At 44.3% G+C, this 25,257-nt stretch overlaps 1 protein-coding gene across 2 annotated transcripts in view; it reads left to right on the top strand.

Moving 5' to 3' along the window:
* Nucleotides 1-21,635, top strand: part of LOC6494352 (matrix metalloproteinase-2) — a 71,691-nt gene extending 50,056 nt beyond the window's left edge. For both annotated transcript variants that reach the window (XM_001960448.4, XM_014907277.3), the window contains 5 exons: nucleotides 17,525-17,665; nucleotides 18,052-18,197; nucleotides 19,057-19,847; nucleotides 19,914-20,055; nucleotides 20,113-21,635. In XM_001960448.4, the coding sequence (XP_001960484.1) occupies nucleotides 17,525-17,665; nucleotides 18,052-18,197; nucleotides 19,057-19,847; nucleotides 19,914-20,055; nucleotides 20,113-20,654 (1,762 nt within the window). In that variant the 3' untranslated portion in view covers nucleotides 20,655-21,635. The remainder of the gene's footprint in view (nucleotides 1-17,524; nucleotides 17,666-18,051; nucleotides 18,198-19,056; nucleotides 19,848-19,913; nucleotides 20,056-20,112) is intronic.
* Nucleotides 21,636-25,257: the final 3,622 nt, after the last annotated feature.

The raw sequence follows: 25,257 nt of genomic DNA, 5'->3' as shown, positions 1-25,257 counted from the left end.
TGTTAAAATTAAAGGCAATTTTGGCCCCAATGCCTGGCTATGTTTTTCATCTGGACCCGCCCAAGGTGTAAAACTAATTACAATTTGGCCAATTTATTAAATTAGTTCTGGACCGAATCATAGCTTTCCGTTTGAATTGACGTCTCAATTTAATTATGGAAATTTAATGGATTTTAATTGAAGTTGTGACATTCAATCGAACTATCAGACGTCAAAAGTCAAAGAGCCCGAAAAGCCTAAAAGCCATAATTTATTCATCTGGAAGGTAGATGAGACAGCTTGTTACCAAATCTGGCCCCGATTGGCCAAAGGCACAGCCGGCCGAATATCAATGGCTTTAATTATGAGGCTGCAATTTGCAATTAATCACGTTGCATAAGTTACGAATACGACTCTGGATCTTTCCTATCCGATTTCGTTCTGAGAATGAAAATCCCTTAACGTAAGCTAATGAGAGAAACACGGTAAGGAATCCCATTCCATCGGCTTACGCAAATCACTTAAGGCGTTGGAGACAACTGTCAAGCACTTTCCTACACTTTTCCTCGACTTTCGCCGGGTCGTCTCCGTCTTCGCAGGAATTTCTCCGAGAGTGCCTTGGGACAGGACACTTGTCGCCTCGCGACGGCTTAATTTTTTTCGTTATTTCTTTCACTTTGCCTTATCCAAAAGCAATTATTTTCCATTCAACTTAATAATGATGCTGGCGCAGTGATAACACCCGACGAGTCCTGTGGGGAATCTCGCATGGAATGGGGGAGGCAGTGTGGATTAAATTATGCGATGGATTTTTTTTTTTTGTCCAGGGCTGGCCAGGACGAAGCCGCAGGCGCCCACAACACTTGCACCAGTGACCAGTGCCGGACTGTCCCTGAAAGAAAAATAAAAACAAAGTAAAATAAATAAAAACAAAAGGAAAAAAACACGAGAGGCGACGAAAAAATCATCGCAACAATAAGTGCCGCCGGCAGCATCGTCGAGGTTTGTTAAGCGCAGCCATAAACCGGCTCAGTGCACTTGATCGGCGTGGAAAATGGCTTCAGCTTTGACTGAGAACCCTCCTCCTGCCTTTTAGGCCAGGCCCAAAAGTATCACGGCTCGCTGGTTCTGTATGCGTTTATCAAAACCGTACATACAACACATAATGTGAGCTATATTTTGTACACAGGATTTGCCTCCTCGTCCTGATGCGATTCCCTGGCATAGCATGGCATGGCATTATTCGATTCGTCTGCTCCTCACGCCATTTCTATATATATTTCTATGGTCTGCACATTATAACAAATTTCTCGCTTGCATAAGCAGCACACACTCGGTGTGCATGTCCTGTGTAAGTAGGTGCACGTGTGTGATTGCGTGAGTCCTGGCGATATTTTTTGTGCCAAAGGTGTGTGCGTGAGTGGGAAGATATTTAAGGATAAAGGATATCAAAAGGATTCAGTTAGACTTTTATTTAATAAGATTAGTTTTGTGAAAGATTTGATTTATAACTTGTTTTTCTAAGGACCTATATATCTCTTCCCACTTCTCATATCACATCATCTTCGTTTTGTTGGAAGAGTTTTTTTATATTTTTTGTATTTTTCCAATCCAATCTGTCATCTTGCTTTGGCTTATCACGCACCCATCTCTAATGGGATTGTTATGTAAATCACACAAAAAGCTGCTAGGCTAGCCTGACGCCATATCACTGCATAACAAATGGCCGACACACACACACATACTTGCCAGTGTGTGTGCGTGTGTGAGAACACCAACACATGCTTAGAAAAGGGGGAAGCATGATGGCGGCAGTCCATAAAAATGGAACGGAACTGCAAGTAAATTAACAGGCAGGACGCATGAAGATGAAGTCGGCCAAGTCAGCAACCAAAGGCAGGATCCTGTGTGTCTGTGATTTTCCAACATAGATGACACATACGTAATGTGTGTGCCTTACATAAGAACTAATACATATACACCCACATCCTTTGGGAGCCCAACATCCTCCATCTAGCCGCTATTGCCACCCATTTTTCCCCATTTTGCATGCCGGCTACTTAAGTTACACAATGACATTTTTCAATGTGTCAGAATTTTATTGTTGCAACTTGGGGCATTGTTGTTGACAACTGACATCTTTCTTTCTGCAGCTGTCAGTTGCTGTTGCTGTTGTAGCTTTTGTAGCCATGCTGATACCGTAGAAGCTGTTACCACTGTACTTTGGCTCCTCCTTGTCGTCCTGCCTGTCCTGCCAACTCCTGCCGCCTCCTGCCGCCGCTTTTTGCTGTTTCTGCTGTTTTGTCTTGGATGGAAATGTTGACAACTGTTTTGCCACTTTAGTCGTAATTGAAAAAATGTATTCAAATTCGTGCCTGGACTTTTAGTTTCTCCAAAGCAAATACTCTCGACCCTGAGAGCGATCAACTGCATCGAAAAGTGGCTGAATAATCAAATAAAATACTCGAGCAATCATCTTCACAATTCCTTAAGAACAAAACCAAAAATAAATAAAATTTAACAAGAGTTTTTTCTTTAAATTCTCCACTTTATTCAATCAATTTTATGCAAACTTTATTTGCTTTTCTGCAGCTCGAGAGCTTATTGTTCAATTTCAAGATGATTTGTCTGCTTTGTAATTGAGGCGAAATGTCGGCAAACTTTGTTAAAGAAATCTCTTTCGCCAAAAAGGATCGTTAATGGATTAAACCCAGCCGGACAATGAATAAATTGTCCGATTGCATGACTCGCTTTCCCCACAAAAACCCAAGAAACCAAAAAACAGAGTGCGATGAAGACCTCGAAAGTCAAAAGGATAACTTACTCTTCAATACATTTGTGCTCTCAGAGGTCCTTTTTCCTTAAATTCCAGCAAATGCTGAATGTCCTTGTTTCAGAAGTTTACCGCAAAAACGGATAAACCGAAAATATTGCCATAAAACCAAAGCAAATAGATTTTGGCCACTTTCAGTTTGGCTTTAAGTTCAATACTGGGAGAGTGGGCCCTAAATACCAACCACTCTAATATCCAATTTTGCAAATCAGCGTACAAATTACCCGAACAGGAGCAAATTTGTGGAACAGTTTCGAAATTATCCTGCCGCCCTCGCACTGACTTTCGGTCCATGTAGTTTGCAACTGTATTAAGTTCATTTTTCATCCGAGCCTCATGCATTAAGCAGGCAAAGTGAGTTGCTCCTTGGCTCCTGCCACAGACCACATAGCCCCCAATACACACACATACACACACAGAGTCACATCGACATGGCGAGTTACTTTTTCACTTAGGGCCTTTGTGTGTTGCCTTTTGGCATGCAAATAAAACGGGCCAGGCCGAAACCGAGACCAGAAACCAAGCCAAGTTAAGCCCAACACGTTAGAGAACACAGCGCGCACAATTTGCTAGCACTCTTGCCCCTCCTGTCTGCCCTTTTGGAACAATAAGAAAAATGTTCAAGTGCCAGAATGTGTGCAAAGAACTCAAGTTTGCACCACACACACACATATCGAGAAGCATACAAGGAGCAAGGATACCAACTCCGAAATTTCGACTTCCATGTCCGTTTGCAGAAGACACTACAAGAAAATTTGACTTATTTCTTGACGGAAATTGGTATTATATTAAAAACTATAATGAAGATACAAGACTAGGCCTCTCATTCTTTTGTTTTTATAAAAATCATTTTTCAATAATTGTTTTTCTGATAAAAAGCCATCGCTTCTTATCCTGTACTTCACATCTTCCAGATAATTTGCATTTTTTCCATTTGTTTGGTTTGGCTGCTCCTGCTCCAGCACGAGCTCCTTGGTCCTTGTTCTCATTCCCTGACTCGTTCCATGTCCCATTTGCTGGTGGCAGGTCAGTTCAGTTGCATGCCTCGCCGCGTTGCCTGTTTTAAGAACTGTAAATTGCTTTAGTTGGCGGACATTTTCGTCGCGGGGTGTGCGGTATTTATGGATGCGCGAGCGGATGGTAATACAACTCCCCGAGTGTCCCGGACTGCAGCTCTGGCTCCTTCTTCTGGCTTCAGTTCCTGTTCCTGTTCCTGCTCCTGTTCTCTTTTTGTTCTTTTGCCAGTTATACAAGAAACTTATAGCATGTGCTTATCTATGCAACGGAATGGCAGCCAGTATTTCCCACCATTTTTACATATTTCTGTTCCTTTTTTTTTCTTCGGCAGCTTTTTATTTGCTTACAGTTGCAGTTCTCGACGCTTTGGCATTTCAGCTCAGCACTCGAAGAATGTTTCGAGGGAATGTTTTTGGCTGAGATCTGGGAGTTAGGAGCTGGGAGGTGGGAGCAGGAGCTTAAAATTAATTTTCAGCTTTTGCACTTACGGCTGGGGCTGGCTCTCAATAAATATTCAATTTAGCTGGAAGCCCCAACCGAGAATGCATAAATTTTCCCATATTTTGGTTGGGAAACATGTTGGCTCTTTGTTTATTTATTTGAGAATTAAATTGCACAACAGTTGCAGTCAAGGTATTTATTTTTCCAAATGCATTTGCCTTCCATACTTACATAGCCTATTTTTTGGGGCTAAATACACTCCCATAAATACGTTTTGCTTCTGGACATGGCTCGTTTACGCTGCCTGACAGCTAATGCACTTAAAACTTCACAAATGTCTTGTCAATGCTTGAGTGTGGCACCAATGCCAGCGACAGTAACTGCAGCTGCAACTGCAACACCCCATCGGCGACAGCAACTGCCACACCAACACCATCAGGGGCAGCAGCAGCATTGGCGACTTGAGTGCAAAATTCAATTAACTTGCTTAAGCACCGACACATGCAAACCGCACTTATACACCCGCACACAAAGCCACCTCAGAGCTCCACCCTCACCCACACACCCACCAGCACACATATGTGCATTGCATATGGGTGAGCTATCAATTTCATGTCCAATCAACCTGGCAGACAGCAAGGGGGCCGTGGCGTGGCAGCATCTGGTAAAAGCCAGGTGCATGGCCCAAAACCCAGAGCCACTTAAGCAGATGTCAGCTTGATTTTTGCATATGCGACTGCCCCGAAGCAGGACACAGAAAGAAACTATTTTAATTAATTTATAGCTCCTGCTTTATATTAATAAAATATCTAGCACCTTTTTTTTAACTCTAGAGCTCATACATATTCTTTGCAGTTACTTATCCGTGTGGGGATTTAAATTCCTTGGCATGATTTAATATTTTTCAACACAAGGATCCCAAGCAGCTGTGGCTTGGCTCCTGGATGTCATGCACAGTCAGCTAATTGTTTTGCGGTTCATTGTTTAATTATTATGTGTGTGTGTGTAGGTGGGTATTTGTGCATGGATGCATGGGTGTGGGATGAGGCGCTCGTTGCGGCCAGATGGCTCTTGCCGAGTCCTGGCCAGACTCTAATTAAAGCGCTTTGCATAATAAATCAGTCGTGGACTATAACTATGCCCTTGTCTGTGGTCGCAGATGTTCATTGTAACGTCATGTCACTGCCAAATGGCCTGTCAAATAAGAAGGCATTTTGTCCAAATGTTGCCGTTTGCCAGCACACGAACAACTGGTACAGCAAACAAGTTTGACATTTTATGATATGACCACATTGCCAGTGAACCCAACGATCCAGCCAGCCAACCAACCAACCAACCATAGAGGCAACCATCTAGCCACCCAACCAACCAAGCCCCACTCCGTACTCTGGCTGTCAATTACATCAAAATTGTGAATTTCTCTCGTTATGCATTTGACATTTTCGACTCAATATAAAACGGAAATAACTCACCGACACTCGCACGCATTGGCATTGTACATATTCTATATGTATATATACAATTGAATCTGTCAAACAACGCTCTGTACACCTTTCGCCTGCCATAAATAAATAATCAATGGATTCGTTCCCATTTCACCCCATAGCAACAGAACAGACGGGTGTACATGGGGCGTATACGTAATATGCTTAGCAATTTGTATGCCTTTCGAAAGGATCATTTCACTTTGTTCTGATTTTGTGCTACAAATCGAGGCCATGGCATCCGCATAAGAATGGCAATTGTGTGCTCTCTCTAAATGTCGAATCGAATTAAAATGATTCAAATGGAAAGTGCCTGATAAGCCGTAAAGCTTTCAGGCCAAAAGACAAACAATTTCTATGATTTTGGCTTTGACTTCTAAAGAGTTGAAAATTCCAGCAAAAATATATATCCATGGGCTTTTAAGGAGAGAATATTGAAAAGAGCAATCCACTTTTAGCTGCTTAGTTAGTTACCTTTTATATCCTCGGAGCTCCTATTAACTATTTCTTTGGTGGCAAATGCATTCTCGAATGTTTGGTTTTCCTTTGGATTGGCTTTAGTTTTTTTCTTCCATTTAAGTTTATTTAATTTCTTGTTGGATTTTTTTATTATCTCCTACTCCTCCTGGCCACCTCCTCCTGGCAGAGCCATCGGGCCAAAAACCCAAACGGCTAAAAGGAGAAAGACGAGCAGAAAGAAGAAACACAAACTCGTGTTAACTACACATTTGGGTATTTGTGTATTAACACTTTGCCAGGGACCAGTGGATCCTTGTGGCGGAAAAGCAGGAGCAAAAACAGGATCAGGACTAGGAGCCGGGAGCCGGGAGCCAGGAGCCAGGAGCCAGTTTAACGCAAACAGAAAGGACAGACAGGACGAGGCGATGGCTATTGGACTGATGTGTTAGGGGTTCAGAGGCTAAAGTTTAATTGGCTAGTTTAATTGTCAGTGGGACGAACCAACACATAGACACTTAAACACACAAACACCCACACATAGAACACACACTATAGACGCCCACACAAATACTCCCACATGTAAAAACAACAAAGAAATTTAATCAAGCGACGAACAATCGTAAGGGAACATAAATAAAAAGTGCAAACGTTTATTGAGTTTAACGAGCGCTGTCTGCATTCAGTCTCTCCTGAATATCCCAATGCATCCTGTATGTCCTGTGAGTGGGTGTTGGTGTATGGGTGTGTGAGTGTTTGTGTCGACCGGCGACATGAAAGTACTTTCAAGCGATGGAGGAAAAGGATGCAGGAAGGGGAATTGGGGCAGGAACAGGAACACTGGGATTGTGGATTGGGAAATGGCATCGGCAGCAGCTTAATTTAAATGTCACCTGCACTAAACAAATACGCGCCAACAGCATGACTGAAGGGGCGGCGGTAGGTGTGGACAAACAGACTATAATACTGTTAGTGACACTCTTTCAGCATTAAGTGTGTACATGACAAATACCCATACACGGAACGCATTTCAGACGCCACTCCACTCCAGCACAGACAGCAACCACCCCCAAAGGATACTTAGATACTTTCGAATAGAGTCGACTAATTGATAAGATAGTTCTGTAAAAGATACTTTATACATAATATTAATCAATAAAAATCTATATATAATACTTGGAAGTCCCCCGCAGCTGCTTAAATATTTGGCTAAGAATGAAATTAAAATAAACAAAATCTTGTCAAAGCTCCATTTCGATTTCCATTTCCATTTCCATCATCATTATCGCAGTCAGAAATCATTATGATGCCAATAAAAATAAATAATTGACAAGCCGGCACTGGGCCATTTTTGCTAAGCAGCCAAACTCAAAGTGCTTACCAAAAATGGTGGATGCTTTTTGGGGGACAAAGTCCTATGTACGTATAGAGGGGGTGTCCTGCCAGCTAGGTTAGTCCTGCGTGTGGGTAATGGGCCGAGTCTCGCGTCCCATATCATTATGCATCATTAAGTTGATGGTGTCCCTGGCATCGGGACACTTCGATTTTATGGATGTGGCATATGGACGACGATATGAGACGACCCCCCACAGCCCACATCCCACAGCCCAGCTGCTGTCGATACAGTCTCTCCGCCATGGCTATTAACCGCATATTACTCATCGAACAATGGTTTTTGTGGCCTTTTTGGATTGCCCATAGTTTTATGTTTGCCTTTTCCCCAACGAAGGCAATATGTTTGATGGGGGTTTCCCTTCAAGGATGAAGGACATGGACTTTTTTCAATTTATAATTGATAAACAAACCTTAACTGTATTGTTTAATTATCATTATCCTGTTTCATGGCTATCCTAAAACAAAGTAAATAAATAAAACCTGTTAGGTAATACCTGTGAGTTAGCTTTTCCTTTGTCAGGATTACGTAAGTTCTTGCGTCATTGCATCAAGGACTCTAAACTGTACTTGCTGGCTTGCCATCAACGCACCGTTCCACCCCGAAGGTTCAGGACCTGTTCCTGTTTGCTTTGTTTGTTTGCTTTTTTGGTTTATTTTTTTGTTTGCCATAAGTTTTCCATTGGATGGCATCAACTTTTGGCACATTTGTTTGACAAATTGTTTTGTTTTTCGACGTCACTCCAGTAATCGATACGTGAGCCAATGAATATACCACATATACAGAATGGAAAAAGGGCGGCCTGGCCACGCCCTTCCACACACCCAGACTCACACGTCCCGCCCTGCTCCGTCAGTCAATAGTTGTCACAGCAACCGTTTTCGCGAGCTTACGTTGTCAGCAAAATAAACATAAATATACCTATATATAAGGTCATATAAAAGGGGGAAACTGTAGCGACTGCATCCGCTGTACATAAGCTATACAATATATATACAATTGACTAAAATTTCAATTTCTTTCTTTGGTTTCTTTGCAGGTGAGTTGACTTCTAAGACACTTTTCCTTTGGCCCTGCCTTTGCTGTCGCCCCAGCGGGTTGTAAAATCAAAGTACGTACTTCGGCTGACACCTCCACTCCTTCGAATAATAATACACAATGGAAAAGGACCTGCGGACTGGTGGAGAGGGTGCCAGCCACCTCTGCTGAAATCAATAAAGTCGAACGTATCCGGCTGATAGCTGTTTAATGTTTACAATATGTCTTTATCTTCCCAGACTTTCTCTCTCTGTCTCTGGCCTTGTGTGTGTAGGAGGTAACTCCACATTTCCCTTTATGCCACAAACATTTGCCTTTGAGTTTACCTTGGGGCACAAGTGGATGCCTCTGGCAATTGACTGTGTCTGAGCCAAAACAGTTGCTATCCCTATCCCTAACCCATAGTATCCCTGCAGTCTGACCCGGCTATGCAAAGCGTTTCGATAATGGCAAGCGTTATGGCCAGCTGCATCTGCAGCTGTTATGATAGCCCCGAGTGTGAATCCCAAAAACGAGAAGGGGGGGGCAGGACATTTGTTGTTCCTGCTCCCCTACCAGAAACACTTCTAATGCCAAACAATTTAGTGCAGTGTCGACGCCCGGGCGGAAAAAGGTAACCTCCATTATCCGATTTGCATTTAGGTGAATGCGCTTAAATGTGCAATTCAATTTGAGGAAACTCCATCCCCAGCAAACAGCGAGCTACAAGGGGATACACTTGGAGAAATAAAAAATAGAAACCTGAACTTTTAGCTTAAAAAAACTACATTTAAATAAGGATACGTTGTCCTAACCACAAAAACTTTTTGTGAGTGCATGTTTTTGGGTGGAAATTCGAGGACATGGGTTCGGCATGCAGTTAACCAGAAAAGCATGGCAGAAAGCAGCTTAGCCCGCCTCTGAACCGGAGAATACCGCTTGCCGGGGTCGACTTAGCGCATAAAAAATTCAAAGTCAGTGAGACGCAGCTTAAGCTGTTTTTTACACACACACAGCCAACCAAACCAGCCCAGGACCACGACACACACTTTTGAATCGGCTAAGAGGGGCGTACAAAATCGGGATAAACACACATGTACAACACACAGCTGTCGCGGCAGGAGAGAGGGTTGGGGCGATGGAAGTTGGAAATCCTCCGGAAAAGCAAATGCCAAACGGATGTAGATAGGGGGAAGGGTAAAAAAGGACCAAGAGAGGGGCTAAAAATGGAGGCTGCAGCATAAGCAAAGTAGATTAAACACCGCAAAGCAGTAAGCGACCAATACGTCGCAGTAGTTGGCCGTGTAAATACCGGCGAAAAGCTGTTTTTGGCCAAAAAGCAAAACCGGAAAGCAAAGCCACCGACAAAGAGCGCTTAAAATTTGTCCAAAGAGCAAAAGGCGAAAACGAAAATGAAAACGAGGTCGAAAAGCTGTCCAACACTGATGGAATCTGGTAGCACCTTTTTAGCCATCTCCCTGCGGCCAACTGAGCGATGGCTCTGTATTTAAATATTTAGCAACAGTTCTCATGGTTTCACCGAAAACTTTCCGTATACCGGAGTTCCAAAAAGTTGTGTACCCAGGACCTCGGACACATGATATATATTAGACTTGATATGACCGGGATCCTGGGACTTTGGGGGGCAGCTGTAATAACGTAATTATGTGGCTCACTTGTTGAGAGTTTGTTGCAACAAAGCCCGGTCATTTGTAGTAATAATGAAAAATCGCAAACTTTCTAATAAGTTGTGGTAAATATTTGTAGTTGAAAAACTAAAACTGAAACTTATTCTGCAAATTTTATGCGTTTATTTTTTTTAATTGCATACAAAATTTAACTAATTTGTCTTGTGGCTTTGCTTTCTCGTTATGATTTTTTGGCTTAATCCCTAAAATGTATTTAAGTTTGAATTGCAAATTCATTAAAACACCCCACCACATAACTTCACAACTGCCTGCCTTGCTGGAAGGAGATTTTAATTGCATGTATTGATGGTCTAAGTTATGCAAACTCATTTATACATTCGCCACTGCCTGACACACAGATTGCATATTAAATATGCATTAACCGCAGTTCACTTTGTGCCTTTCTTCCCTTTCATCAGGTTGCCATCTTCTATCATTTTGCCCGCCGCATATCCGCAAGATACTCGCACTCCCACTCCCACTCCTGCTGGTGGCCCCAATTTGTATGCTACACTTTGCCCACGATTTTCCTTCCACTTTCCTCCCAACAGGTTTCCCCCCTTTCTTCGCTTGGTAATGTGTTAAATTTTCACAGTTGAATTTACAGTACTATAGTGTGTGTAAGTGTGTGTGGGTGTGTTTGGTTGTGTCTGTGTGCCGAGTAAATTTGAATTTGATTGAAAAGCGTGTGACAAGCGCGCACCGCTTCATTCCTTCTGGTTCGATCCTTTTACCTGCTGATGGGTCCCCTCGTCAGTTGAATGCACATAAAGAATAAATATTATAAATAAATTTATTTCTTGGAATGGAAATTACTTAAATAAACATAAGAGATGCTTAAAAATTATTTCGAAGAAGAGTTTAGATTGGTGCTATACTTCTACAGACTCTGACAAAGTCCTTAAATATTCTCTTTCAAAAACAGAATAGACCCTTAATTTTGTCGCATTTTCTCTCAGTGCACGCTCACCACCTCCCACATTTGTCGAAGTTTAGATAACGTTGCGCATCATTTGGCACCCGGGCTTCTCTGACTGCTTACTTTGCCACGATGCGGTGCGCCTTTGCTTGTCAAATGGTTTTGTATAGATTTCTCCTTCCGCTTCTGTGTGCGGGTTTTTGTGACAGCTTGTTAGACGTATCCTTCGTAGTTGCTGCTGCTCCTGCTCCTGCTCCTGCTGTTGAAAAAAAAAAATATAGAATCGGAACAGGAATGGCTCGAACTGAAGTATACTGAATGGGAGCATTGTGCACTGACAGCGATGAATGTAAGCGATTTATTTTATGATTTATTGCGTATACTTATTGTGAGGAATATACACACACTCTGACCAAGGAGACACTATTCCAGCACTTTTCCGCCATTGCGTGCCATTGTATAACACTTGCAAATCGTCCGGCTTTACAGGATTCCGCCCATTGACATCCTTCCATTCGGACTGGACGTGGCACGACGAAACATTTAAAAATTTCAATTCAATCAAGTGTCAAATTAGTGTGGATTCTTAATTTGGAGCAGTCTTTGGGTATCGGGGTCCGATTTTGTGCTTTTTATTTATTTTTTTCCATCATGGTCTCGGGATCATAAATAAAACATGCGACTGCCACTCAATTAGGGAGTAAGCCCTTGTCTGGGTCCAGATTCAGGACTCAGGACTCTGGACCCAGGACCCCAGAACCAGAGTGCCAAGCCAGGACTTACAAATCGAAAAATGTATAAAACATGCAATTTGTTTGCCAAAAGTCATGCGTAAAGTGGTCCCTTTTCAGCCCCTTTTTTATACTTTATATCTCTTTTTTTTTGAGAGAGGGAAAGAACGGTAAAGGATGGGCACTTTGTCCTGCGAATCTGTTGCTGTTACGGTTAGTGTTAGTGTTATTGTTAAAGTAGAAGCTGAATCGTCACCTAAGCCTTGGCAAACTTACCCCGAAATGAAGTGCCAAAAGTTGCTTGTCCTTACAAAACAGTGAACCCCAATCCGAAACGAAAGTTAGCAGCCTTTTTGTCTTGCTTTGACTCACTCAACCTGGGTGTGATGTTATTTCGATATGGTATCCATCACAACCTCCTTGAGTGAGCGATAGCAGGACAGAGTATCCACAAGACTAACTAGAATGTTAAATAATCTTTAAGCAAATACTAAAATATAATTTCAGTAAAGTGTATGAACAAGCAAATCGTGGCTTTTTAGATAATTTAAAATATAAACAGAGCATCAACGAAATTTAAGCGCCACAGCCTAAGGACGAAATACAGCAGCCTGCCAATTTAATAATGCTTAATGGCTAAAATCATTTTTGGTAATAAATTTGTAAACGTATATGCCATTTTGAGGGCTGTGGAGGTGGTAACCTCTGATATTTGAAATAGCTTTGCCCTGGCACTCTGAAGTACACCACTCCCACCACGGATTTGTGTGCTCCATTCCATCAGTTCCATCCCCCCGGGGCTCCCAAAGGACAAGCATGGTTGGCAGCATGGCTGCATACTTGGGGCAGCTTCTTGTGGCAAATATTTACCTTTTGGGGCCTCCGGCATCCTCCATATGTGTATGCTTCTACAGTAGCGTTCTATGAGAAAATAACATTTGCAATTTTAAACACTTGAGACTTGTCAAATGTCTCCGGATAATGGCAAATATTCATTTATTGCAAACCGTACTTTTTACGTTATTACTCTTGTGGCTAAATTGCGATTATTTATTAATTAAATTTGTTATGACAACACAAGATGCAAAGTCATTTGCTTGAATGTATTTCGACTCTGACCCAATCGTCCTCCCCAGCTCAAGGCCCATCTGGCCGGGCTATTATTTTAAGACCAGGTTTTGTCCTGCTTTTAAGCTATTTTATTGAGTTGTCTGGCCCCCCTTGCTACGTCCATTTATTTCCCATGTCAGAAACCCTTTTTGGCCAAAAACTCACTCACACACACACTCACTGCCTCAAATCCACACAGATGCCACATCGCATCACAAAGGCTTAAATTTTTAATGTTAAGCAGACGGTTAGGCATAATTATGTTTGTCGATGTACTGGGGCGGGATGTCATGGTACCGGGGGTTATGAGACTTGCGGCCGACCCTGCTGGATTTTCGGTTGAGATTTTCGACCCCAAAAACCAGGTGTGTGTGTGAGTAAAATATGTAAGCTCCGGCGGTCCGTGTAAAAGGATATTCCCGGAAAATGTTTGTTTCTTTAGGAACTCGTCAGTGTTAATCCTGATTACCTGGCTTTCACTTCAGTTATAATATTAGGGTTTACATTTTGTAGCTTATAATCAATATTTTAAATATAAGAAATATAAAATATGAGAAAATTATTTCATGTGTAAAAGTATTTCGCCGCAATATCCAAAGCCAACAAACTTGAGCCCGACACTTATGAGACATGTTCTCCAGGCACTTTGCACTTCTTACGATATTTCCAGCTGACAGCACTTTTCGTCCAACTGAGCCCTGGACCACTCCCGCTTATCCCAGAGTAGAGTTATGTAATTGACTCGAAATCTCTTCTATACATTAGATATTTTATGGCCCATATAAGTATGGAGTATGGCTTATAGCGTATAGCGTATACAGGATAAATGTTGTTCGTCGCAAACCCAAACTTTTCTGCCGCGACAAGGAAAAATTGCGAAAAAGAACAATTTTTTACACCCAGAACCCCCGACTTCCCGGCTCTCTAGCTCTCCAGCTCCCAAGCTTTGTGCTAAGTTCGGCATCGACGGTTTTAATTTGTGCGAAATTAAGCAAAAAATAAACTCATTTTGTTAGCAGCAGCACAAACATGGCGAAACTTTTTCGATAGCTGTCTGACAACAAAGGCAAAAAATAAAAAAAAGGGGGAAAGCACCAGAAAAAAAAAAAGAAAATGCCGCGCTCGAAAACTTTCGCCGGAAGTTGATGGCAGGAAAACTCGAGTAAAATGTGCACGAAATTGTGTCTCTCTTTCGCGCTGTCTATTTTTGGCGAGGAGGGAAGAAAAATCTATGCGATTGAGAAGAAATTGCAAAATTCAATGCCTGCAGTACCCGTGGGTGGTTCCAGCTCCGTCTCCGTCTCCGGCAACTGGGCCTCTGGCGTTTTCTCTTACGGCATCTTCATTCCGGCCCAGCCCAGCCCAGTCCACCACTTTTTTGTTTTTTTGGGCAATGACTTAGTGCCGTCTTCCCGGAGGAGCATGCAAAGCTTCAAACTGCCGACGGTGATTTAGTTGTTAGCCTGCGGACAAACATTTCATGGCTCGATGTGCTCAATTCAATCAATTGCCAGTGACAGACGACAGCCAACAGACAGGATGCAAGTGCAGGAGTAAGGAGACATCGGGGCAGGAAGCACGAGGCAAGTGCCAGGATAACAGGTAGCTCAACCGCCTGCCTCTACCCTGGTGCAATTTTAATCAAAATTCGCATGTGTGTCTGGGTGTGTGTGGATCACCTGATATATTGCGATTCCGGCTTGGCAAGCCTTCGCTTGTCACAGGCTGGCGTAATGGTGACATTGCACCAAATGAGTATTGAACATGTCCGACTCTGGCAGAAAATGAAAATGCAAGTTGGCTCAAGGACTTGCCGGCGATGGGAACATCAAAGGCTTAGAAACCAAGTTTAGTCTTTTGTAGCCGCAATCAATATGTTTGATTTTAAATTTTGAAAGTAAGGGAATTCCAAGTCTTAAATGTGGGAAACAATATTTCAAAGAGATAGTCTGAGTCTATTTGAAGCTATGATGATCTGATTATAAGTGGTAGCAATTACTGTTTTGTAAGGACCTGGCTTTCATTGGGTTTAGTCCTTCAGAGACCTATGCAATATGTGCCTTAGAAAACCCCTAATTCCATTCAGATTTCCATTCAGAGAACAAACCTGACCGCTCAGTCGGATGATTTCCTTTTGTTATTCACAGGCCATAGAGAGTGCTCCGTCCATTTGGCTAATTGTTCAGTTTGTTTTACGTGTATGGCTACAAATTGGCCAAAGCACACGTTTCCCCAGACAGGTGGCCCACCTGGCAGGCCTCTTCGGCAGCCCCCCGGCCGGCTGCCTCGCGGCACTAACTCCGCTTTTCGAAGCCCAGAACCCGGGGATACTAAGGTATACACTGACTGGCCCTACCCCCCTTGAAACAACAGCAGGTTTCGTGCACATTCTGGGTTCATAATAATTTAAATGCTCGGCACACAAAGTGACAGAGCAAAGACAAACAGAGGTCAAGCCCGACTCCGTCAGTGGTGCTGCATGTTGTAGTTGCATGTTGCTGATGTTACTATTGCTGTTGCTGTTGCTCCAGCAACTGGAAATGGCTACGTGACCGGATACACTGCAGCGGTTTGCATTTAAATCCAAACGCAACAGCAACAAAATTAGCACGACACAAGGGTCAGTACATGAGGCACTGAGAAAAATAAATAATGAAGTTGTAACTTTTGAGGCAAGTCTAGAAAAGTATATTTAAAATCTATTTCGGATTAAAATATACAAAAATGAATTAAAATTAAAAGCATAGATAGACTTGCCCCACTTTTCTCTCCCTGTAAACGAAGCCGTCCTAACAACCAAAAGGGATTAGACTGTTTCCTGATGCCGGGATGGGGCATAGGGGGCAGTTGCAACTTGAGTTAATTTACTCTGGCAAGCAACAAGCTCTGCGCAAATAGCAAACGGCAAACGGGGCTCCAGTTTCAGTTCCATTCCTTCCTACCAATCCAGAAACGAATCCGCATACGGACAGGATCCGAAAGGACTGGGCCTGGGCCCAACGGATCAACAGTCGGGCAAACAAATGGCGTTGCAATTGAGCACGTTTTTGTCGGGTCCCCCAAAAAGCGATGGAAATGAACTGTGACACGGTGATTCGGTTTCGATGCCACCAGGAGCCAGGAGCCAGAAGCCAGAAGCTCATGGGCCATGAGTCTCGGCCAGGAACTAGATGGCAGTAGCCTGTGAGCCTGGAGCCAGAAGTCGCAATCGGAGTCTGTAAAATGTCCGATGTCCTGTGTCCAAGTTGCAGGTCAAGTGGCATGCGGCAGTTGACAGTACGTGAGTGCCCCAGGATGTTTTCACAGGATGCTGTTTAGCCTTTCAATTCCGCCAAAGTGGAGCTGCATTTGAGAGATGAAAGCAGGCTTCAGGCTGCAGTTCAATGCATTAGGAGAATTATAAAGAATCCATGAAATCATGTCCCGAATTTCCGTTTTTATAAGGGAAACCAGAAATTCCATTAGGCCATAAGCAATCTCAGTGGCTAAATGGCTTAGAAAAGTAATTGGAAAGCGAAACAATCGGTGCCATTTATGGGAAACGATCACAGGCTGCAGGTCCTTGGCTAAATGCCTCAATGCATATTGAAGTCCGACACGCAACGCCCCAGAGAAATTGGGAAAAAAGGAAACAGTGGAAAAAAACTAGGAAAAAAAACATAGACTTGGCAAATTGCAAGAGAGGCTAGAGCGGAGAAAGCATACGGCCAGGTCCTGGGTATTGGGCTTTAGGTAAACCACAAAAAAGGATCAACTTTCGGCCCTTCTATGTATATTTTTTGTTTTTTTGCTGCGTTAGTTAAGAGCAGAAGCATCAGCATCAGCAGCAGCAGCAGCAGACGGGTCCGGCATAAAAGAAACATAACTAATTTGCATAAAATGTGAAAACACGGAACACAGATAGCCCGGGCCCCGTGCCTTGGAAAACTTTTTTGACGGAAATCGAGCAAGTGGCGAGTATATGTAGCACAGAGTGTCCCAAAAAAATATACATAAGCCCCCGAACTCTAACCGAAACCTGCGCTGCTGCGGTTTTGACCCGACTTGTGTTCCAGGTACTAGACACTATCCGGTGTGTGTGTTTGGGCAAACTTTTGGAGGAAAATGTACAAAACCCTAAACTAAGTGAAAACCACGAAAGTCCGAAGGACTCCGCCTCCGTCTTTAAGCCAAAGAATAGGGCGAAACTTTCGGCATGACAAAGTGAAAGTTGCGGGTGTTGCAGGACGAAAGTTGGCGCACCACTGGCCACCATATTAGCGGTTTACAAAATATTCCCAAGCGCACGATAAGAGACAGATACAGGGCCTACATGTGGGTGACTTTTCGCTTAGTTTCTGACTTTCAGTTCAGCCGGAGCTCAAATTATGCAAAAGGGGAGAGTTGCCCGAGTGCTTACAAAGTGGAATATCTTAGCATGCTGATGTAAGATTTTTTTTATATTTTTTCATTGCAGTTTGGTCAACCGCACCATGCCCGAAGCCGAGAAAATCCGAAGGTTGGTGGGCAGAGCCCTGGCCGTTTGGGAAAACAACTCGAAGCTGACGTTCCGGGAAGTGTACAGCGACCAGGCGGACATCCAGATACTCTTTGCACGGTGAGTGGTAAAATTTTCAAGGATATTCCACGAGGTTTTCAGGGGGTGGATCGTAAAAAAAAAAAAGTGAGTCTTCAGTGCCATAAACATGAAATACCAGCCAAACGCACATAAAATTGCACTTAAAACCAGGCGAACGATAAATAAGCCAAGTATTAAGCCAAGGCGAAACGATGATGGCGATGATGGAATGTCACCGAGGACAAAGTCCAACTGCCAGCAGGTCCTGTGCGTTGTCCTGAATCAAAGAGTTTATGTTGCAGCTGCTTGTTCTTAGATAAGCTGTGAATATGATTTCCTTTTAGCTTCGCTCGTAATTTTTATGCCGGATCCTGAATCGCTGAAGGACTAATCCAGGATCTCCCCACTTTTTTTTTTCTGTCCAGGCTCCAGCACGGCGATGGCTATAAATTCGATGGACCCGGTCAGGTGCTGGCCCACGCCTTCTATCCCGGCGAGGGCCGTGGCGGGGATGCCCATTTTGACGCCGATGAGACCTGGAATTTTGATGGCAATGCCGACGATAGCCACGGTGAGTCCCCATTTTCATTTAGTTTCAGTTCATCAACTAACCATATATCCCATGGCCTCCTTGCGGAATTGTGTTCAGCCTTTGACATGAATTAATTACATTAGATTGCAATAATATTGTTACGCGTTGATGCAGTCTGGTCTGCGGGTTTTTTTTCCCGCTGCCATTTGGTCCTAAAGGACACTAACAGAAAATAAGTGCTTTCTGGACCTCTCATAGTTCTATCTTTAATATTTATAAGCTGACTTGAACATATCATTATCCTCCTAAAATATAAAACATATTCTTTACATCCTTATATATATTTTTTTAAGGTTTGGTTCATATTTCTGCAAGTGCAGACCCAAAACCACATGCGAGCAAAATCAATAAAGGCAGCAAACGCTGCGGTGGGGCATGAGGCAGGAAGGAAGCCCCAACCATGAACCGTAGCGAACGAGGATGAGGTGAAAGTAGGGACCATGACTGGCGACGCGTCGCCTATAGCCTGCAGCCTGCAGCTCGAATCCTGCCTCATGCCTCATGCCCCTTGCTTGCGTTTTGTAATTTAGCACAATAAATCGTCAGCGAACCCCGCAAACTCCGCAAACATGGCCACAATGGCGATGTGCTTCGGCATTTTTAATGGTTTTTAATGCCAATAAAAAATTGTCAGCATGACGCGTGACGTTGGCAGCCATTTTAAAATGTTGCAAGCGTCGCCATTTTTATGCCACTTACAAAGTCGTCAAGGCGACTTGGTAGCACCACAAAAACCCCAACCCCAACCCCAACCCGCAACCCTGACAGTCGTATCCTTGTCTTGGCCATTAACCAGTCAGCGTATTTATGTTGCATTCCATGTCTTTTCGTGTTGCAGGAACCAATTTTCTGAACGTGGCGCTGCACGAACTGGGTCACTCGCTGGGACTGGGCCACTCCTCGGACCAGAATGCGGTCATGTTCCCCTGGTACCAGAACAACGAGGTGGACGGCAAGCTGCCCGACGACGATCGCAATGGCATCCAGGAGCTGTACGGCTCCAAGGAGAAGGTTTGGGGTCCCTACAGGCCGAACGCCACTCCGAGACCAACAACCACAACAACGACCACCACAACCACGATGCGATCACTGAGATACTATCCCCAGACACCGCGTTATCCCAACCGGGAGTCGGAGACTCGCCAGGAGTATGAGCGAAGGATGCACAGGCAGCGGGAGGAGGAGTGGCGTCGCCAGCAGCGGGAAAAGCAGCAGCAGCAGGAGCGGGAGAGGAGGGAGCAAGAAAGGTCGGAGCGTGAGAGAGCGGAGCGGGAAAGGCAAGAGCGGGAAAGGTCAGAGAGGGAAAGATCCGAGCGGGAAAGGTCAGAGCGGGAGAGGTCGGATCGGGAGAGGTTGGATCGGGAGAGATCAGACCGAGAGAGGTCGGATCGGGAGAGGTTGGATCGGGAGAAGTGGGAGCGGGAAAGGAACCGAAACAGATACCCAGTACCCACTACCACAACCACTACCTCCACCACCACCACTCCCAGGCCAATCCGGACTCATACGACCAATAGCAACAGAAACAGCCATCACCACAAGCCACGGAAGCACAAGCTGGACAACTGCAAGATCAGCTACGACGCCATCTCCTTGATTCGCGGGGAGCTCTTCATTTTCCGAAAGCATGTAAGTAGTATAGTTCTCCAAGTTCTGAGGGTTATAGTTTCAACAGAAAACTTTTCTGTTCTGCAGTATGTTTGGCGCATCGGACAGAAGGGTCTATACAACATGTATCCCACGGAAACCAGACGGCACTGGGCTGCTTTGCCGCAGAACTTCACCAAGGTGGATGCGGTCTACGAGAATAAGAGGGGTCAGATCGTGTTCTTCATAGGTAAGTCGATAAATGAGGACATAAACAATTGTAACTTACTCCTTTGAACTCATTCAGGTCGCGAATATTATGTGTTCAACTCCGTGAACTTGGCTCCCGGCTACCCGAAGCCACTGACCAGTCTGGGTCTTCCGGACACCCTTTCGCACATCGACGCCTCCTTCGTGTGGGGACACAATAATCGGACTTATCTCACCAGCGGCTTTCAGTACTGGCGGTTGGACGATGCCACCAACCAGGTGGAGCTCGACTATCCCCGGGACATGAGCATCTGGTCGGGTGTGGGCTACAATATCGACGCCGCCTTCCAGTACACCGACGGCAAGACCTACTTCTTCAAGAATCTCGGCTACTGGCAGTTTAACGACGACCGTATGCGCGTGGCCCATGCCAAGGCACTTCCGTCGTCGCACAAGTGGATGCAGTGCGTCCGAAACGCCAACGAGGTGGATGAGGAGCACTGGACGGCCTCGTTGGTATCTGGGGAGAGTGAAGAAGAAAACGAGGATGGGACGGGGAGAAGTGGCAGCCAATCCCTGCAGATCAGTCTCGTTCTGCTCCTGATCAGACTATTATACGCCGCAATACTGAGCAGTTAAGAGTCGGGGGAAGGGCTTAAGTTAAGGCATCCATAAAATACCATTTTCGTAAAAGCGAAGGAGTTGTAGGGAAGGTTTTTGATTTAAATTGTGACAGATTCCTATTTCGAATTCGATTCTCAAAAGCTCAAAACTTAATTAATCTAAAAAGGAAAGTAAAATAAACTTAAGAGGACAAATCGAAGTAGAAATAGAGGTGAAACTCTGTAGAATCAGAGTGTCTATCAGATCTAATTGGAACTATAAAGTTATTATTATGAAGCAGAGCGCAACTGTGTGACAGTCTGGCGCATTATTGCCCCCCAAAGACGACACCGAGCGGCCTTTCACTAGAATTAAGTAAGAAATAAATCAGGAGCCAAGTGAGGGTCGGTTATAGATGCAGGATGAAGGATATGGCGTCTAGGACCTGCCACTTGGCTGATTTATTCATGGACACTTGCCAATTGTGCACACTGGAGCCATCTATTGGACAAATAGCAGGGCTGTTTTACCAGATCTGAGCAGATAAACAATACGAATAAGATATACCCTATACATACACTATCCTAATATTAAAATGAGTAGCATTAAGGATACGAGTGTGCAAGCAAGCAGCATATACAGGACGAGTCGAAATTCCAAGTTGAAAATCGATACCACAACTGCCTTATAAATAAGTATAGTATTGCTTTTTTTGATGGGGAGAGGACCAGGGTTTAGCTGTGAGCCTTCCCTGGTCTGCTCCCCTAACTTTGTTTTGACTAAACTTTCTAATTTAATTTAATATGTGTAAATGTGATATTATCATAAATTCAGTGCGATTGTAAACGAAAGAAACCCGTGACAAAAAAAGGACAAACAAAACAAAGAAGTTGCATTTTTGGTTATACTTTAGTTTAATTTACATAATCTTAAAAAATGATACTTCAGCTGTAAACCAACTTTTTATATACAATATATCGAGAGGAATTAATAAAAAGAATATTTTTAAATTCAAAACATGTAATTTTTATTTTGAATACTCGACAATTGCTGGAAGTTTAAAGTCTATATAGGTGTGCTTACCTCACAAAAAAAACCTCCATAATAATATAGATAAACTCCCACTCAATTATGACGGCCCCGAATTACATACATTTGACACTTCCATCATGATACAGCTAAAAATACAAATTCGAAATGGGAGCTAACTAAATACGATAAAAGGAACGTGCGTGTGTGTTTGTATTGTTTCAATGAGCCAGCTAAAATGTTATAACAGAAATAAACAAATGTATCATGTTCGGCGATAATATCGTTATCAAAATATATAGACAAGCCCGACTGAGATCTCAAAGGGTAAGTGCACTGATAAAAACACCGGATGATAGGGTGAAAGTACTGAGTACGTGTCAAAGTATAATCATGCCAAACCTGTTGCCATAAACATAAACAATAATAAAAAGCGACTATTATCTTCATCACCGAACTCTACAGCTGGGCAGAACAAACGAGTAAATCGGGACAAGTCGCTGGTTGCAACTGAGTCTGATCAGCCGGCTCAAACCTGTTGCAACCAAAGTTTGATTCAAACTTGTCCCAACCAATCCCCGGTAAAAATCCAATCAGTTGAGCTGCTGAGGAATTTTTTCTCGCAGTTAAAAGAACAAGAGTCAAATCCCCCTCCCCCCGATGCATCCCATGTAGTGGCTCAAACGCCGCTACTTACAGCGCCTAAACCCACCTACAGCCACATCCTGCAGCAAGAGCCAGGTGATTCATCCTCCCTGGATACGGGCCCGGTAACCATGAAAGTCAAGGCAACGGTTCACACTACCCCCCCTAATGTATCCCCCTCCCTGCACATCCCAAAAAAGACTCCAGTTTTTAAGAGTCTTTTTGCCCAACGGCTTTATATGGAACGGGAGGGAGTTAGAGCCGAGGCCAGTAGGGGAAAGAGCAATGGGGTCAGGGATGGGGCTATACCAAACGGCAATAACAGCAACAGCAACAAGAACAATAATAAGACACCCTCAGCGCTGCCCCTCCCCTTTGTCCCCTTTCACAAGCCCCCGCCCCCGTTAATGTCCTTGCCCTTCCGTCCGCCAAACTATGCCTTTTGCTTTGGCCCAGTGCCATAGATGTCAAAAGTATGGGCATATAAAGAGCCACTGCAGAAGGTCGTTTGTATGTATGAAATGTGCAGGGCAACACCCCACTACAGCATGCAGAAAACCAAAAAATATACCCCCCCGCTGCTGCAACTGTGGAGGTCGGCACGTAAGTGCCTATAAGGGATGTAGGGTGTTCCAGGAGGCGAAGAGAAGATTGGCAAAGGATACCGTCCGCCCGGTTGCTCCGCCTGAACGCCAGCGGAGTCACCGCCCGCTGAAGAAGGATATAGGTCCCTCTCAGAAACGACACCAGCCTGGAAATAACAACTATTGGAGTATCCTGCAGAGTAATGAAATTACTCCTACCCCCCAGCCTTCTATTAAACAACGGCCCAACAAGGACCCGCGCTACCACTGGACAAGGCAACAACAAAATGCCCAAACAAATCGGGACCGAAGACCACACCACCAACGGCAGCATCCCATGGAGCAGCGCAGCAACCTCAACCCCTTTAGGCAACAGAGGAGGGGCAACAACAACAACAACGCCTCAAGAAGACAGCGTCCCAATCCAGCAGAGGCGCACCTGGCTCGCTTCCAGGAGAGGCTCCAACTGGAGCAGAAGAAAAGGGAATCCTTCGAACGGCCTCGACGGCAGGGATCGGCAAATCTACTTGAGAGATCCTTACAAAAACAGACTGGCTTAGCCTCTGACAACTCCTCCCCCTTCAAAGTAGACTCCCAGCAGCACTGGCACAAGCTGCAGGAGCTCCTTACTAGAATCCATGAGGCTGCCCAGCTAAAAGTCCTGGCCAAACTAGACCAATTACAAAAACAGGTCAATAAACTATATATACTCTTTAATAAAATGGCCTACGCGTTTGACAACACTGAATTTACATTCAACAATGACCTGCTAGCCAGTTGCTCCATACAAACAATTGAAATGGCCTCCATCCTGGAGAACACCCAAGACGCCAATGACATACTTTATGCCTAATACTATTAAAGGCATAAAGATTGTCTGCTGGAATGCTGGGGGCATCCAGAACAAAATAAAAGAGACGACTACCTTCCTCAGGCATAACAATATAGACGTCTTACTTGTCAGCGAGTGTAAGACGAGGTCCTTTAAAATCCCCGGATATCACGTCTACACAGCTATAAATCCTGTATCGCAGCGCAGGGGGGGGGCTGCTGCGATAGTCAAGTGCGGAGTAGCCCACAAAGCTCTCGACCCTGTAAGGAAAGAAGTGGTACAAATTTGCCCTATCGTTGTCCACAATATTGTACTCGCCTCTATTTATTGTCCGCCAGCCATTAAATGGGCCACGTCCGAATTCACCAGCCTTCTTAAATCAGTTGACGACATGTGTCCAACCCAGTCCTCACGTTTCATTGTTGCCGGAGACTGGAACGCTAAGGATGCAATGTGGGGATCCCACCGTGGCTGCCCCAGAGGCAATGCCCTGAAGGACGCTATCCACACCAAACGCAGATACAATGTTCTCGCTACAGGCTCGGCCACCCATTATCCGCGTTGTAGCAGGACTAGGAGTCCATCGATGATCGACTTTGGGGTTTATAGTGGATTCTCCCCAAAGCACATCAGGATCTCCTCACTGGACGCGCTCTCCTCGGATCACCTTCCCCTGCTGATTGAGGTAGCATGTGGGCGTACTCCGCTGAGTCCTCCAGCAGCAATTCCCTCCTCCAGTCCGAGTTGGCCCCTCTATCCTCCCCGTAGCAACCAGGGAATCAGGGAGTTCCAAGTTACACTTGAAAGGAGCTTAAATTTAAACATGGAGCTTAATTCAAAGGAAGACATTGATGATGGTATAAAATTGCTTACCCGTAAAATTGGTGAAGCACTTGGAAAGCATGCCACTCCCTCCACCGGTGCACATAATAATAAGGGACACAATTCCAAGCCAAAACTCAAACTTGATCTCCGCACTAAAATCCTCATAGCGCAATATGAGTCCTGCAAAAAGAAATTGAAGAGAAATAAGACTGACGACAACAAAAGAAAAGCCTCCAGGCTCAAAAACAAACTGACAAAGGCTATCAAACGAGCAAGAGAAAACTGCGTTGGTGGGCAACTTGCTCGTCTGAACCCTGACGACCGATACATAATGACGAGAATCTGGAGGATAACAAGGAAACTCAAGCGTCAGCCTCCCTCAAATTATCCCCTTAAGACCTCAACAGGCGCTCCCATGACGACCACCAGCAGAAGGACGACCGGCACCTCTTGGACGAAGACGGCACAGGAGAAAGCTGAGGTTTTTGCCGCACACCTTGAAGACCGCTTCTCCAATAACTTTGACGACTGCAACCTGGATCAGGATAAAAAAAATATTATTGACGAATTAAATACCCTGCTGCAAAACCCACCTGGACGTACTGACAATGCGCGCTACTTCTTTCGGTTGGAGGAGTTGAAAACTATTGTTACTGGGCTTCCCACATCGAAGAGTCCTGGGGGAGACAAAATAACAAATAAGTTAATAAAAATACTGCCAAAA

The sequence above is a fragment of the Drosophila ananassae genome, chromosome 3L (genome assembly GCF_017639315.1).
Source record: "Drosophila ananassae strain 14024-0371.13 chromosome 3L, ASM1763931v2, whole genome shotgun sequence".
NCBI classification, from domain to species: Eukaryota; Metazoa; Arthropoda; class Insecta; order Diptera; family Drosophilidae; genus Drosophila; species Drosophila ananassae.
This window is presented reverse-complemented; position numbering and strand designations above follow the sequence as displayed.